Genomic DNA, 16814 nt, shown 5'->3' on the forward strand with positions numbered 1-16814 from the left:
TTGTTACCGTGGTGATGTTTGGAGAGCTTACCTAAATACTCTTTGAGATAGCAGCCGAACTCTCCACATCCTTTTAGCACCAACTAGTCATGCCACTTCTTTTTCTTCCTCCCGCACAACTCCACCCACACTCTCATAATCTTATGAATTTGATGAACCTATATGTGTACCTCCAATGTCCAAGGCTGGAGAATTATGCTAATTTGCCTATCTAGGCAAATGAATGAAAGGACTGTTAAGTGAATGTGATGATAGAAAAAAACAAGGTTCTTCAAACAAAAAAATTGATATGTTTGGAAGATAATGCAGGATCTGTCCTACCTAACATCATGGAAAGCCTTATGCTCTGCCACTTATCACACTGTTATCTTGTTCATGTTCATCCCCCTTTCTAGGCCTGAGTTTCTTCATTTATAATAAAAGATAGTTGAGCTATAGAAGTTGTTTTTAAACATTTTGGCCAAACCTATAGTAAGAAATACAGTTTACATCACAACCCAGTATGCACATACACATACATCAAATCTAACACAAAAATTTTACAAAGCAATTCTTACCCTTACTATGTGTGATGTACCCTGATATTTTCTGTGCTGTTATTTTTACGTATTTTTAATTGCTAGTTGTGACCCAATAAACTGACTTCATAGCCTCATTAATGTTTCACAATCCACAGTCTGAAGAACACTGAACTGTGGGCATCTAATGGCTCCCTATAGTTCTAGCATTCTATCATTTTATGTTATGTCTTTATCTTCCTTTTAGAATAATAGTAACAATAGCTAGTAATTATTGAGCTCTTACTATGCGCCAGGTATTGTTTTAAGCACTTTGCCCACATGAACTAACTTATTTTTTTCAACAACTATGACTACTTTTATTGGTTCAATTTTAAAGATGAAGAAAATCAATGTGGCTTATAGCTGCACCAAATTTAGTGGACAACCAAAATACATTTCATAATGTATTTAAGGTGTTTCGAATATCTTAGAACATTCCATTTTATAAAATTCTGTTTTGCCTACTTTTACCATTTTAAACCCTGGAAGGCACTGTAATAAACCTTCCAGATCTGAGAGGAGAAAAAGATCAATAACCTTAATAATACTCATTACTGGCTTTGAAGGTCATATCCTTTACTTTTTCTATTATTGTGAAATTGATCCTAAAACAGGTGTTTAGTAATGCCAAATCAGAGAGCATTCATACTTTCACAGGTGTGACCACTACTCAAGTAGGCACATTAATTCTTGGGGAGTTGCACACTATCAGCAGATTGTCAGTAGAGCAATATAAGTCTCCAAATGTGTGCCCACAGTCACCATACATCGTTGTTAGTAGTAGTGTAAAACTAAACATTAGTGCTATTTCTTCCCAATTCCAGTAATTATCCAAATACTAAGCACCACTGCCAGTATCCATCTTTCATGAATTAGCTGGAAGGACACAGAATGTGATGAGACAATACGATTAGTCATAAATTTCACTGAGCATATATAGTTTAGGAGCTGCTGATGGAATAGATCTGAAATATTTCAAACACATTCTCCTTTGATAAACAACAGAGATAGTCGACATTTAATGACCCCTACAGTAAATGCAATACAAATCCATAATTTCATTTATTCATTCAACAATACTATTGAGTACCTACTATATGCTAGATACTTATTTTGCCACTGGAGATTCTGTAGTTTACATGACAAAGTACCTACACTCAGGCAACTTATTTTATGTTTGGTAAATTTGGATTTTTGTATATCGCATTTGTTTGTTTATGGAAAGCCACACTTGTATATTCCCTTTGGTAGAGAGGCACTGGGAATTATATGTTTTACTTATTTAAAATATTTGAGTGCCTTTTATGCATAGCAGTAGTGAAAGAACAAATCAGTTTCTGCTTTCGAAAAGTTTAAGATCTAGTTAATGCAGATCATAATCGGATGTTCCAACTTGTAGCGACTTTGCTACCCCAGGGGACATTTGGCAATGTCTGGAGATATTTCTGGTTCTCACAACCAGAGGGGGAGGTGCTACAGGCATCTAATGGGTAGAGGCCAGAGATGCTGCTAAGCATCCTACAGTGCACAAGACAGCCCACAACAAAAAACTTTCTGGCCCAAAGAATCAAGAGTGCCCATGTTGAGAAACTCTGAGTTACGCATACATTAAGTTTTTTTTTAACTGCAAGTATTAGATGATAAGTATCAAATGAGTGATACAAGGTGATACAGAGAAGAGAAAGATTATCCTAGACTGAATTGGTGAGGGGAGGCATCATGAAGGAAGTGGGGTTCAAGACTAAGTGTCATGTCACTCCTTTGCTCATAACAGAAGAAACCCTGCTACCTCTCTGACCTCACCTCCTACCACTCTCCCCCTCGCCCCTCCACTGCGGCTGATTGGCTTATGCATTTCCTTGAAAATATCAAGTATGCTTCTGTCTAATGGAATTTATTCTTCTTGTTTTCTCTGATTCAAGTGCCATTCCCCTAGATATCCACATAGCTCACTTCCTCACTTCCTGCACATCTCTGTTCTGTTCAGTCTCTTACTAGAGAACCTTTCTGTAATCATACTTTTTATAAAATATTAACTCCTGTTCCCTCCACTTTATTTCCCCTTACTATGTTTTTTGGTATCCCTAGCAAGGCTATACCCGGCCCAGACCAGACACTCAAGAAATCTGTATAGAATGAGTAAATTAGTTAAGTATTAATAACGGCAGGGCTCTTTAGCCCAAGCAATGAGAAGAAACTTGAGGGAAGGACCCTGACTACAGTTATCCCCAGTGGCCTAAAACAGTGCCTACCTCATATAGAGACTTCATAAATAGTGACTAAAGAATGATAAGAGAGCCAAAGGAAATTAGTATAAACAAAATCAGCTCATAACCATCTTAAAAAGTATTCTTAGAACAATTACTCCCTTCTATGTATACTGGTACATCTAAGTACATCTGTTAAATATTTTATCCTTAATTTTTACTATTCTTATCAGCTTTTTCACTTTACATTCGTTCCTGATATATGCCTTGCATTAAACAAACAAACATTAAACAGTTTCTGAAATCTCTACCCTAGATGCATATTAGGCCAGGTATTATATTAAAACTACCTGCATTTTAAGAAGTCTAATCTAAAGGCAGCCCTTTACAAGCCAGTTCTAGTTTTCTATTTTCATTTGCACTTAAACACTAATTCACCCACCCTACACTCAGGGAGCCACTACAGATAATTATGCTAATGCTAATCGCAATAGCAGCTAATGTTTATTGAGGACTTTTTGTGCTAGAGTCTGTCCTGGAGGCTCTGCATAAATTATCTGGTTTTGTTCATACTACAGGAAACCCATGTTATTACATTAACGTATGTTAACCAGCTCTAAATTACTTTCTGTTCCTGGCCCAAAGCCCAAACCCCCAAATCCCTGAGCTTTGACTCTGCACCCTGATTCTTGCCACTTTCTCTTTTCCCTTGCCTCTAGGCATCCTCCTTTCCAGGGGACCACAAGCGCTCTCCCCCTCCCTCTTTGAGAACCATGACAACCACGGATTCCCCCTCCCCTTCCCCTGTCATCCCTCCCCCAGACGGCAACCCGGCGGGCACAAGGTCGGACGACCTGCTACGTAACTCGCGCGTGTGACTGCCTAGTAACAGTGTCTCGAGTCGGAAGCGCTCGGAGCGAGGGGCGGGGTGGGAGAGCTGGCGCGCGCACGCGTAAAGTCTTTGCAGCCTCGCTACGGGGCGGAGTCTTGCCTGTCAGCAGGGGCAGAGTAGCGATCGTCGCCAAAGCGCGCGGTTTTATTTCTCTCCGCTTTGGACGGGGCAAACTAGCTTTTGGGAGTGAAGCGGGTACGCAGTTATCCAACAATGTCTGGTGAGTCAGGACAGCCTGAGGCTGGTCCCTCACATGCAGGGCTAGATTGGCCGAACCCTGAGAGGAATCGGGCTGGGGTCCCGGGAGGGGTGATCCGAAGAGCTGGTTCCCAAGGGCCCAGGTCCTGGATCCAAAAGGTTCTTGAGCAGATTATGGACTCACCTCGCCAGTGTGTCACCCCCTCGGAGGTGGTGCCTGTAACTGTGCTGGCCGTCCAGAGGTACCTGTTAGAGGATGAGCCACGCGACACGGTGCCCAAGCCTCCCCTTTATTGCTATGATGTGACGATCTCAGATGGGGTGTACCAGGAGAAGTGCTACCTGGACCCCAGCTTGAACTCTCTCGTATATCAAAATATTCTTAAAGTTGGCATTCAAATGAGAATTTCCAGGGTCTCATGTCTTTACAATGAGAAAAGGATAGGCCAGGGGATCCTGTGCATAGATAACGTCCACTGTGGGGAGACTTCAGACAGTATTTCTTTAGAAACTCCCTTCAGAAATAGAGCGCACCAGGAGAAACCAGAGAGGCCTTTAAGAGGCGGGAAGAGTCATTACCTGGCGCTGTGGAATAACGAAGATCCCTATGGAGATATCTGGTTAACAGACAAGCAACCTGAGGAACACAACTTTAGCGGTAAGTGTTTGGAAAGAACGGCAGAGGGTTTTAAAAAAATAGTTTTCAGGAGCTTGCGTGAACGGGAAAGGAAATGAAAATGCTTTTGTATTGTTAATTACAAGCCAGGAGTGGTAGGTAGACAAGTTTTCTTAAATGACCAAGGGATGCTCAATGAAATTTGCACAGCCCGTGGTTTTTGTTGGTGTTTTTTGTTTGTTTGTTTGTTTCTTTGATTGCAAAAGTGGCCAATTCAGGAAGTGTGTTTGACTACATCTTAAAATTCAGTCTGGCAAACGTACTGATGTGGGAGTCAGTATTCCTCATACGTTCGTTACATGTTTGATTGTGGTGGAATTAATCTTAGTTTTATTCCCAATCCAGTTGTGGAAATAGTACGTTGTGTCGGTTGAAGAGCTTATAGATTTGAATTTAGCATAAAGGTTGTAAAAATTTGCGGGTTTGCATGTTTTAATCTTCATTCAAAAAGGATGTTCCGTGATGTATTCCTTAATACTTTACATTGATTGAAACGCCGTGTAACAGTTATGTAAATATTACCTTTTAACTGTGTGATTTTTATGGGAAGCCTTGACATTCTCATTTTCTTGTTTCTTATTACTCACCACAAAGAGTACTGATCTGGGAACTTCAATTTTTCTGTATCAGAAGTAGGAAGTTAGCTTGAAAACACTAGCTTGCCATCAGCAACTGCTCTAAAATACGTTTTTTTTCTCTAACAGATGAAATTAAGGGGAATGATAGTACTGTAGGCATGAACACGTTTGAAATGGGGAAAGAAATAAAATGCAAAAAATAAAATAAGAGAAAGTACTGGAAGGAGAAAGACTATAATTTTCTACATTACTGCTTTTCAGTCCCTTTTACAATGTTGTCACAATGCTAAATCATGGATAATCTTACTGTGACGTGTAAGAGCAACAAACTTGAAAGTAAAAGAATAACTAGCTCAAAAACCATGCAATTATAGTCACATCCAGTTGTAAGGAAAAAAGATGTTATAGAAATATGTAGGCAAGGATATTTTAAATAACTAAATTTTAAAAAGCAAGATAGCTATTTCGGGGATGAAAAAATGGAGTGATTTTATCTCAAGTGTGAAATAAGGCAATAGTGCATTACTACTCTAAATGTTGATCACTTTAATTTTTAGAATTGAATATGTAAATGAAAAACTGGTGCCCTACGAGAAAAGTTGAGGGGATTAATACTTTGTAAAATGTATTTTGTGGTAATATCTATTCATTCATTAAAACCATATTTATAATACAAAAGGCAATGTCTGTATGCCAAAATAAAACCCAATCTGTATATTTAAAAGTATATTGTGTTAGAAATATACCACCAAAGTATAGTAAAATGTTAGTGATAAAATCTAGGAAGTAGGCATATTGATGTTCACTGTAAAATTTATTGTTTTGCTATATGTTTCAAATTGTTAATAATAAAATATTAGGGAGAAGTGAAAGACCTCTTTCACCTTCCCTAGTGCCTTCACCTTTCTTCTAAAAATCTCAAATTGTCAGCAGTTTGTTGTGTATTTTTTTTAAAAAAGGAATTAATGTCGCATTGTGTGATTTGCTATTTCCACTGAACACATCTCAGGCATCTTTCATGTACATCTGTACATACAATATTCCATAGCATGGGTGTGCCATAATTTCTATAATCATGCCCATGTGAATAGGTAATTTGTAGTTTTAGGCACTTATTAGTGTTTTAGTATTACATACAATGCTAAGCATCATTAGAGTGTACACATACTTTTGTTTACTATGTTCAAGCATTGCTGTTGAACGGCTTCCTCTAGCGAAATTGCTGGCTTAAAAGGTATTTAATTTTTTTAATTTTGTGGATATAGACAGATCATCTTCTGAAAAGGTTGTACTAATTTACATTTACCAACATACATATGAGAGTGCCCATTTCCCCATATCTTACTATTTTTAAATACATCTTTTGACATTTTTCTAATTAATTTATAGGATTCCTTTGCTAATGGGTATTAAAATTTTGTCTGCTATATACTGCAAATTATTTTCTTGCATTCTGTTCTTTTTCTCTTAACTTTGTTTATGGCACACGTTTGTGCTTTTGAAACTTTTCATTAAAGTTTACCTTGTACACAGTAAAAAAAAAAGGTTTTAAAAATACAGCTTGATAAATTTTCACGTACATATACCTGTGTAACCATCACCCCCCCTCCCTTTAAGATATAGAACATTTCTGTATCTTGTTACCCCAAAAGTCTCCCTCATGCTTCCTCCTGGTCAGTACCCTATCTGAAGGGTAACACATATTGTAACCTCAAATATAGCTTTTAAAAATAGAAGTTAGCCTGTGCCACACCCTCCTGCCTAAATCTCTCAGGTGGCTCCCATTGCATTTAGGCAGCAACCCAAACTCTACCGGGGTCTGGAAGGCAGGCCGTACTGCAGAGGATGGCGAACTTTCAGTAAAGAGCCAAACAGTAAATCTTTTTGTCTTTCCAGACATGATCTCTGTCACAACCATTCACTTTTGCCATTGTATATGGAAAGCAGCCACAAGCGGTATGTAAATGAATGGGTCTGGCCGTGTTGCAATAGAACTTCATTTACAAAAACAAGCAACAGGCAGGATTTGGCTTGTGGGCTGTATAATTTGCTGACCCCTGCCCTACAGAATCCCTTACTCACCTCTCGAATCTCTAACCCCTCTCCTCCACCATTTTGTTCTAGCAACCAGCCTTCTTTTTGATCCTCAAACCTCCAGTCTTTTTCCTGCACCTGCTTTTTCCTCTTTCTGGAAAGTTTCTTCCCATCTTCCAGTTTCAGCTCAAATAAAAACATTTTAAAAGTGCCTTTTAAATAAATATTTCCTCACCCATTTATTCTTATTATACCACCCTGCAAATGATCTTTATAGAATCATAGCATTCTGAAATTATTTTCTTTAGCTGTTTTTCTTTCCCCCCTTACATTTTTATAAGATCCACAACTCTTTTTTTTTTTTTCATTTCTGTGGGCCGTATCTTACAGCTAGAACAATGACTGGCACATAGTAGGCATTCAGTATTTGTTGAATAAAGGAATGAATGAAATAAATTGATGTTTTTACTAATGTTGAGCCACTTTTGAATTCCCACTTGGTCACGATTATTTTTACATCTGTTTATTTAAGTGAATTTGGTCTACAGATTTGGTTTTTATTTTTGTTTTTTGCAGGGAGAGTACTTTTTCAATGCAATTTTTATATGGCGTTAATATTAGCCTAGTGGAATGAGTTGGAAAGCTTGCCCGTCTTTCTGTACTTACAGAAATTATATGTTCCTTAAAGATTTAGTAAAATTCCTCTCTAAAACTATCTGAACCTGTTGTCTTGGGCCGGGATTGGGGGTTGTGGGGGGATGCCTCTTTTTCAATTTCTTTTAGAAAAAGTGATTAAACCAATAATGCTTTTTCAAGAGCCCATTTCTGAGAGTTGGTAATTCACTAGGAAATCTCATTTCACCTAGATCTCAAAGTTGTACGTAGTAATCTATGTTTTTTGACCTATCTTGTCAATCATGACTCTTTTCACAATCCTCATGTTTGTGTGTTCACCTTTTCTTATGGTGAGCCTTGCCAGAAGTTTATTAGTCTTATTGTTGGTGTTTTTTAAGACAGTTGGTTTTACTAATAACAAAATCTATAATGAGGAGATGTTTTCTACTTAATTTCTGCTATTATCTTTAATTTCTTTTACATACTTCCTTTGTTCATATTTTTCTTGTACTACTCTTGAGTTAAATGCTTGGTTCATATATTTGCTTGTTTATTTCTTCCAAAAGCATTTAAAATTCTGAAATTTCCCATGGATATTGCTTAGGCTGCATCCCCCAGGTTTGGAAGTATAGAGATTTTATTGTTACTCATTATTTATATTTTCTTATTTTATCTTGTTTTATTTTTGTATTTATGCATGATTGAATTATTGTAATCACTTTTGAAATAATTACACTCCAACTCAATGGTTTTTCTTTAGTGTTTTCCATCTTTCAAATCCATTAAACAAATGACAAAGCTGATTTAAACAACCATGTTGGAAACTAGATGTTGTGATAACTTAATGTGCATCAATTCATTTTGATTATATACTTTCATTACCTTCCTGTATTCTACTTAGCCTTTTGGAGTCTAAATGTCACTGATATTTTCACTTTTGGGGGTCTTCTCTGCCATTTCAAGTGATAATTTTACAGAGATGGTAATATCTTCAAACCCCTCTCTTTTATTTTCTTGGCATGCAATTGGCATTTCTTTGTTTTTTGTGTGTGTGTGGTTTTTTTTTTGTTTTGTTTTGTTTTTTTGTTTTTTTTTTTGACAGAGTCTCATTCTGTTTCCCAGGCTGGATCACTGGCGTGATCTCGGCTCACTGCAACCTTCGCCTCCCGGGTTCTCCAGCAGCGATTCTCCTGCTTCAGCCACCTGAGTAGCTGGGACTACAGGCACACACCACCACACCCGGCTAATTTTTGTATTTTCAATAGAGACGGGGTTTCACCATGTTGGCCAGGCTGGTCTCGAACTCCTGACCTCAGGTGATCCACCCACCTCAGCTTCCCAAAGTGCTGGGATTACAGCCGTGAGCCACTGTGCCCAGCTCTTTTTTGCTTCTTTAATCTCTGAAAGTTCAGAAAAAGCTTATTTATTAGGTTTAAAGTTTATTATTATACCAGGTTTTTAAAAATGTAATTCACATATTCCAGATCCTTATTTTTAATCTACTTTATTTGCCCATTTCTCAGAGGAATATTGGCTTCTCTCTATGATGATAGTTGCATTTATTTCTCCTTATATTTCTAAAAGGTTTTGCTTTAGATGTTACTATAACGTGTGCAATTTCATAACTGATTAATGTATTATTGTTGAGTTTTACACTTTATCAATATGGAATTTGCCTCTTTGTCCCTTTTGCCTTGAATTTTTTTTTCCTAATAGTAATGTTTGCCACTTCCACAGTCTTTTTGGTAGCATATTAGGACAATGATACTCAAATGTGAGTAGGCGTGCATATCACCTCAAGAGTGCCAGTCAGAAAAATAACTTAAGTGCTTCCTAACTCTAAGAATTCACAAATAATATCAAGAAACACTGCAAAAAAATGGATGGGGCAAAAATGAGCAATGGGAATTGGAGACAAATAAGCATCCCGGTACTAACAAGTTCAAATTACACTTACAAAAATCAGAGAAAAAAAAATTATGCAGAAAAAAAGATTTGGAAAAGGTTGCAAAGATAAAGAATACACCAAAACTTAAAGAAATTATTAAGGCAGTATGTTTCAAATGTTGAAGCAAAAAAGAAATGCCAATTGCATGCCATGAAAATAAAAGAGAGGGGTTTAAAGATATTACCGTCTCAGTAAAATTCTCACTTGAAATGGCAAAGAAGACCCCAAAAAGCTAAACAGAATACATGAAAGTCATGAAAGTATATAATCAAAATGAATTGATGCACAATAAGTTATCACAACATCTAGTTTCCAACATGATTGTTTAAATCAGTTTTGTCGTTTTTTTTAATGGATTTGAAAGACGGAAAACAGTAAAGAAAGGCCATTAGGCTGGAGTGTAATTATTTTAAAAATGACTACAGTAATTCAGTAATGCAAAAACACAGAAATAAAACAAAATACAGATTGCTGACCACCATTCCCAGTGTATGATTCATTAGGTCTGGGGTGGGGCCCTAGAATTTACATTTCTAACATGTTCACTGATGGTAACAATGCTATTGGTACAGAGACCACACTTTGAGAACCACTGGCAAGCAGGTCACGGTAGCTCATGCCTGTAATCCTAGCATTTTGGGAGACCAGGGCGAGCGGATTGCTTGAGTTCAGAGTCCATGTTGAGACCAGCCTAGGTCCAGACCAGCCTAGACCAGCCGAGGCAACATGGCGAAACCCCATCTTTAATAAAAATACCTTAGCCCAGGCATGAATTTGTGCCTGTAATCCCGGCTACTTGGTGCAGGGGTGGAGTGGGGGGAGCCTGAGTCCGGGAGGTTGAGGCTGCACTGAGCCTTGATCATGCCGCTGCACTCCAGCCTGGACCAAAAGAGTGAGACCCTGTCTCAAAAAATAAAAAAAGGGAACCACTGGCCTTAGTGTATGCTTGTCCATCCCTTTATTTCCATTTTGTTTTAGGGTCGTCTCTTTTAAAAAGTATATAGCTAAGACTGCCTTTTGATCCAAACCAATTATTTTTCTTTTAAGAGATCAATTTATCTAAATTTAATGTGAATAATGGTGTTTGTACCTGTTCTTGAAATTCTACTTTATGTTTACCATATGCCACCTTATTTTTTTTTTTTTACTTTTGCGGGATTAAAATTTTCTTTTTCTTCTAGTAGTTTGGAAATTATACATTGTATTTGTATTCTCCTAGTCTCCTAGTTGTTACTGAATGTTTTTTTTTAAAAATTTTATGGGTACATAGTAGGTTTAGATATATATGGGGTACATGTATTAATGTTTTAACAAAATTATTTAAACTTACATTTCTGTTTCTGTCTCCAGAATTATTCAAAATATATAATATACCCCTACTGAATAAGAGAAGATATTTAGGACTCCACTTGATCATGGCACAGTTGTCTTTGTGCATGCTTCTAAATAAGTATTGTATTTAGGATTTTTGCCATCATAACTGATTTTTGGTTTGTAGTTTTCTTTCTTGTACTATTTCTGTTGGAATTTTTCAGAATTGTTCTAAGTTTATAAAGCAAAGTGGTACAATTTCTATACTTTATTAGGCTCTGGGACAATTTATAGCTCAGGGAAAGAGCTGTTCTTTGAAATTTGTTAGAATTTTCTTATAAAACCATGTGAACCTGCTGTCAGTTTTGGAAGCCATCATTCATAAACTTTTTTCATTTTCTTCCACGGTTAAGGACCTAGTTTGGTTTTCTTTTGCTTCTTATGGCAATAGTGGTAATTCATATTTTTCTAAGAAATTATCTATTTCACTGATCTTTTCAAATTTATTGATATAAAATCATACATAATAATCTTTTAACAATTTTTATTTGTGTGTATAGTTGTTTACATTCTGAGTATTACATTTTTGTTTTCTTTTTCATGATTAGACTTGCCAAAGATTTGCCTTTTTATTAATTTTTCCAGAGAATTGAATTTATCAATTCTTTTTTTTATTGTGGTATAGTGTTTTCTGATTCATTATTTTTAGCTTTAATTTTTATTCCTTCTGCATTCCTTAGATTTATTCTTCTGCTATGATTTTTACGGTATGGTCCAGGGACCTCTAGTGGTGCCCCAAGACATTTTCAGAGGATTCATGAGGTCAAAGCTATTTTCACAATACTAAGGCTTTACTTACCTTTTTTCACTCTTATGCTCTCGCAAGTGTACAGTGTAGTTTTCCAGGGGCTAAATGACGTGTGACATGAAAGCAAACTGAGTATCAAAGAAGATATGAATATCCACCTGTCATTTATTAAGCTAGATACTAACAAGATTTGCAGAAATGCAAAACAATGCCACACTTCTCACTACATTATTTTTTGGTTTTGGAAAATATAGTCATTTTTCAAAAAAATATGTTATTTATAATTATACATATTAGTTTATTATTGCTATTTTTAATGAATTGATCATTTAAAAAATTCTTAGTCTACTTTATAGTACAGTAAAAAGCTCAGGATGGGCACGGTGGCTCACGCTTGTAATCTCAGCACTTTGGGAGGCTGAGGCAGGCAGATCACTTGAGGTCAGGAGTTCGAGACCAGCCTGGCCAACATGGTGAAACCCCGTCTCTACTAAAAAATACAAAAGTTAGCCGGGCATTGTGGTACATGCTTATAGTCCCAGCTACTCAGGAGGCAGAGGCAGGAGAATCACTTGAACCCGGGAGGTGGAGGTTGCAGTGAGCTGAGATCACACCACAGCACTCCAGCCTGAGCAACAGAGTGAGACTCCATCTCAACAAAAGAAAAAAAAATAGCTCTTCAAGATCTTCAATAATTTTTAAGAATGTATAGGGATCCTGAGACCAAAACATTTTGAGAATCACTGTTCTATTGCATATTGAATAACCAGTTTATTTTCATTATTTCTTTTTTGATAATGAACACATTTATTACTATGAATTTACACAAATTCTTCATTGTCTGTAAACAGCCTCTAATTCTTTTTTAGATTTGAGAGATAAAATGTGTATTCCATGAAGTTTGTGAGTTAAAAACCCTAACTGGGAAAAATGTTAACCAGAAAGATGTCTGATTACAGCTAACTCTCTGGACCTAATTATAACAGAAACAGAGGCTCTTAGAACTCTGGTTTTACAAAACTATGTAGCTCTTGAATTTATTCCAGACAATAAAGGAGCTCTATGTGCCTTTATTGATCAAGAATGTTCCATGTACATCCCAGACAACTCAAAGCTGATCTGAGATTCATCTGACGTTAAAATGAAATCACTTAATTATATCAGATCAAATGTTAGGACCTGTGATCCTGGGATAGTAATCTATTGGGAGAATCTGGAAGGAAAATTACAGAGTATCCTAATACTAAAAATTGTGTGTGTGTTTTATAGTATAGACATAATTATATAATACCACTTAATCCCTTATTAAAAAGAAATTACAAGTGTGATTTTTGTGTCAAAAATGTTGACTAGGTAAAACATTATTTGAACAAAGCTAGAAATGAAGGGAGCCTTAGCAAAAGAAATACTGGTACTAATGCAAATTCAAGTCTTAACAGTTGAAACTCTGGGCTGTGAGAGAGAAAAATGTGGAGACAATTGCAGGTGGAACCTCTCTTAATCCAAGAAAGAATACATCAGTATTACAAATTAATTCTTTAAGTTGATGAATAGCTTTTTAGCAGTTTTTGAACTTGCCAGCAAGCTTGTAGATAAAAACGTTTCTAAGTAAATTATATGGCATATGAGAAGATAGTAAGTGCAATGTAGAAAAGTAAAGTGGAATGGAGGATAAGTAAAGGAGTCAGTTTTTAATAGGATGGTTAGGGATAATATCACTGAGAAGGTGATATTTGAGCAAAACTTGAAGAGAGGAGGGAGAAAGTCACTTGGATGTCTAAAGGGAAGACAGCAATTGCAAAGGTCCTGATACAGGGCCATGTCTGTCATGTTTGCGGGAGATAGAATTTATACATATGAAACTGAGGTGAAAGCAATACAAAAATGTGTAATAAAACAATTCTATGTTTTTTTTTTTTTTGAGACAGGCTCTCAATTGCTCAGGCTAGAATGCAGTGGTGTGATCATGGTTCACTGCAGCCTGGCTGCAGTGAGCTCAGCTGCCTGGGCTCAGGTGATCCTCCCACTTCAGCCTCTTGAGTAGCTGGAGCTATAGGCACATGCCACCATGCCCAGCTAATTTTTGTCTTTTTGGAAAGACATGGGGGGTTTTGCCATGTTGCCCAGGCTGGTCTCAAACTCCTCGGCACAAGCAAGCTGCTGGTCTCGCACTCCTGAAGTGCTGAGATTATAGGCATTAGCCACTGCACCTGGCCTATTTCTATAAATTAAATATATAAGTGCTTAGTAATGGGAAAAATATTCCATGACATTGAAGTTTTTTTTTTTCACAAAATATCTTAAGGGAGGTGAGTTTAAATCCAGGTTTTCCAGGAAGTTATTAAATGGTTTGGTAAGATGGAGGGCATTCTAGGTGGGACAACGTGTTGGTTAATATAGGTGTTTACCTATGTTCCAGGCACATAGTAAGCCCTATATATATTTCAGCTGTTAATATTAGGGATCAAATGTCGTTTATGAGAGGTATATAGACTTAGCTGGCAAGGTTTAGCTGGCAAGAAGGAGTCACTTTAGGTATGATCATTATTAAATGGTTTGGTAAGATGGAGGGCATTCTAGGTGGGACAACGTGTTGGTTAATATAGGTGTTTACCTATGTTCCAGGCACATAGTAAGCCCTATATATATTTCAGCTGTTAATATTAGGGATCAAATGTCGTTTATGAGAGGTATATAGACTTAGCTGGCAAGGTTTAGCTGGCAAGAAGGAGTCACTTTAGGTATGATCAAGCTACTATTTTTAACCATTAAAATAGATCTTTGCACATGGACACAGGAAGGGGAATATCACACTCTGGGGACTGTTGTGGGGTGGGGGGAGGGGGGAGGGATAGCATTGGGAGATATACCTAATGCTAGATGACGAGTTAGTGGGTGCAGCGCACCAGCATGGCACATGTATACATATGTAACTAACCTGCACAATGTGCACATGTACCCTAAAAGTATAATAAAAAAAATAAATTAAAAAAAATAGATCTTTGAAGTTACCATTACATGTTAAACAGGATTTCTTTCCTCTTTTTTATATTCTAGATACAAAAATAATTTCCCTTTCTCATCTTGAAATGACCTGGACTAACAGAAGAAATTTTCCTGCATTGCTTGTGAGGATCTTACATAAATCGAAACTGCGATACTATGGAAAACCTGATAAAAAGATGATTGAACCATATCAGGTACAAGTAATAAGATACCATATGTTAATTTAAAAGTTATAAATTATAATTTACACACCTGACTCCATAGTATGATAACTTGTTCGTTTAAATAACATCTCATAAGTTCAATGTAATAATTTTTAAATGTACATAAATGTATATTATAAAGTATTTTTCTGCATAATTTATTGTACAAAAAGAAATTATTTCTGTATTCGTGCCCTTTATTTCCCTGATCCAGGTGGTCTCCTTCCCACCTTTTTATTTTCCTTCAACCTTTTCTTCTCACCTATGCTTTCTGCGTCAATATATAAACATACTCTAGTCTCCCATTTAAAAAAAGAAAAGAAAATAATCTCCTTTGGCCTATGACTCTTCTATTCCCTATCTTTCTCTTCAGGTAAGCTTCTTGAAGAAGTAGTCTAAGAGATGTTTTTACTTTCTTGCCTCCCATTTCTCAACACAATTAGCTTGGCTTTTTTCCTTAGATTATCATTCACTAGTAACTCTAATTGTCAAATCTGTGTGATACTTCTCTATTGTCTTGACTCTCTGTGCCATATAATGCTCATGAGCTCTACTTTCTTGATATGTTTGTGTTCTATTTTTTTCTTACTTAATATTATATTGTACTTTCCCATGATATCAAGAACTATTTTAGATGTTTCATTAAACTTTTATTATAAAAGTTATACATGCTTATTGTAGGGAATTTGGAAAATGTAGAAAGCTGTTTGAAGATCTTACCACTCAGAGAGAGCCACTGTTAACATGGTGTGTTTTATTCCCTTTCTTGTGTGTGTGTAAATCACATATATACACATATACAAGCATATCATATATATATACACATACACATATCTATGATATTTAATCATATATATCACATATATGTGCATATGTAGATGTATTATATATTTCATGTGAGTGTGTATGTCATATATCACATTAAATTATTTTACAAAATGGGAACCATATTGTGCATACAATTTTGTGTCATTTAACATTTTCTTAAATATTTTCTCATATCACTAAAAATTCTTCATCCATAATACTTTACAGTTAAATATTTTTAGCACATTCTATCATAAATTATTCAGTCATTCCCCGATAGTTTTTTGCCTTCTCATTGTTGCAATACTTTCCTCCCTGATTTTTTAACTCCACTTATTTGTTGCCTTCCTACCTCTTTGTGCCTCCATCATTTCGCCCTTGCTTGCCTCTCCAGTCTCATCTCTTCCTGAGCTCTCTATGCTTCATACTAACCAAATTGCCCTACCTGGAATTTTCTAACAGTAACCAATTGCTTTCTACCTTTCATACCTCTGCTCACGTTGTTTCTTCTGCCTAGAATCCTCTTCCTCTCACTTCTCATCAGATTGGCAAAGCCATCTTTAAGATTCAGTTCAGTGCTTACCTCTGATTTAAGTCTTTCCATGTATACCCATATGCCTAGTCACTGGGAGAATCAACTACATGCTACTCAGGACTCCACTATATGCCCTTACATAGGTCTATCAGAGCATGCATAACCCAGTTACACATACCTGTTAATAGATTTGCTAATCTTACTCTACTGTGCGCTCCCTGACTGTAGGGAAGAAGTATCTAATAGTGCTTAAGAGTGCATGCCCTGTGGTCATATGAACTGAATTCAAGTTTCAGCTCTGTTTACCATTTCTTACCTTTATGATGTAGGGAAAATTATTTATCCTTTTAAAGCCTCAGTTTACTCATCTGTAAAATATGGATACTAATTGTACTTACCTTACAGGATTGATGTGAGGATTGAATTAGTAAAGGAT

General features: G+C 36.4%; 1 protein-coding gene across 2 annotated transcripts in view; it reads left to right on the plus strand.

Annotated features, from left to right (window-relative positions):
- Nucleotides 1–3603: 3603 nt before the first annotated feature.
- RADX (RPA1 related single stranded DNA binding protein, X-linked) overlaps nucleotides 3604–16814 on the plus strand; it is a 68087-nt gene continuing 54876 nt past the window's right edge. The window contains exons 1-2 of one of the 2 annotated variants that reach the window (XM_004064652.3): nucleotides 3604–4515; nucleotides 14885–15027. In XM_004064652.3, coding sequence (XP_004064700.1) covers nucleotides 3873–4515; nucleotides 14885–15027 — 786 coding nt within the window. In that variant the 5' untranslated portion in view covers nucleotides 3604–3872. The remainder of the gene's footprint in view (nucleotides 4516–14884; nucleotides 15028–16814) is intronic. The other variant, XM_055375787.2, reaches the window with a different exon arrangement.

This window comes from Gorilla gorilla, chromosome X (assembly GCF_029281585.2).
Source record: "Gorilla gorilla gorilla isolate KB3781 chromosome X, NHGRI_mGorGor1-v2.1_pri, whole genome shotgun sequence".
Lineage (NCBI taxonomy): Eukaryota > Metazoa > Chordata > Mammalia > Primates > Hominidae > Gorilla > Gorilla gorilla.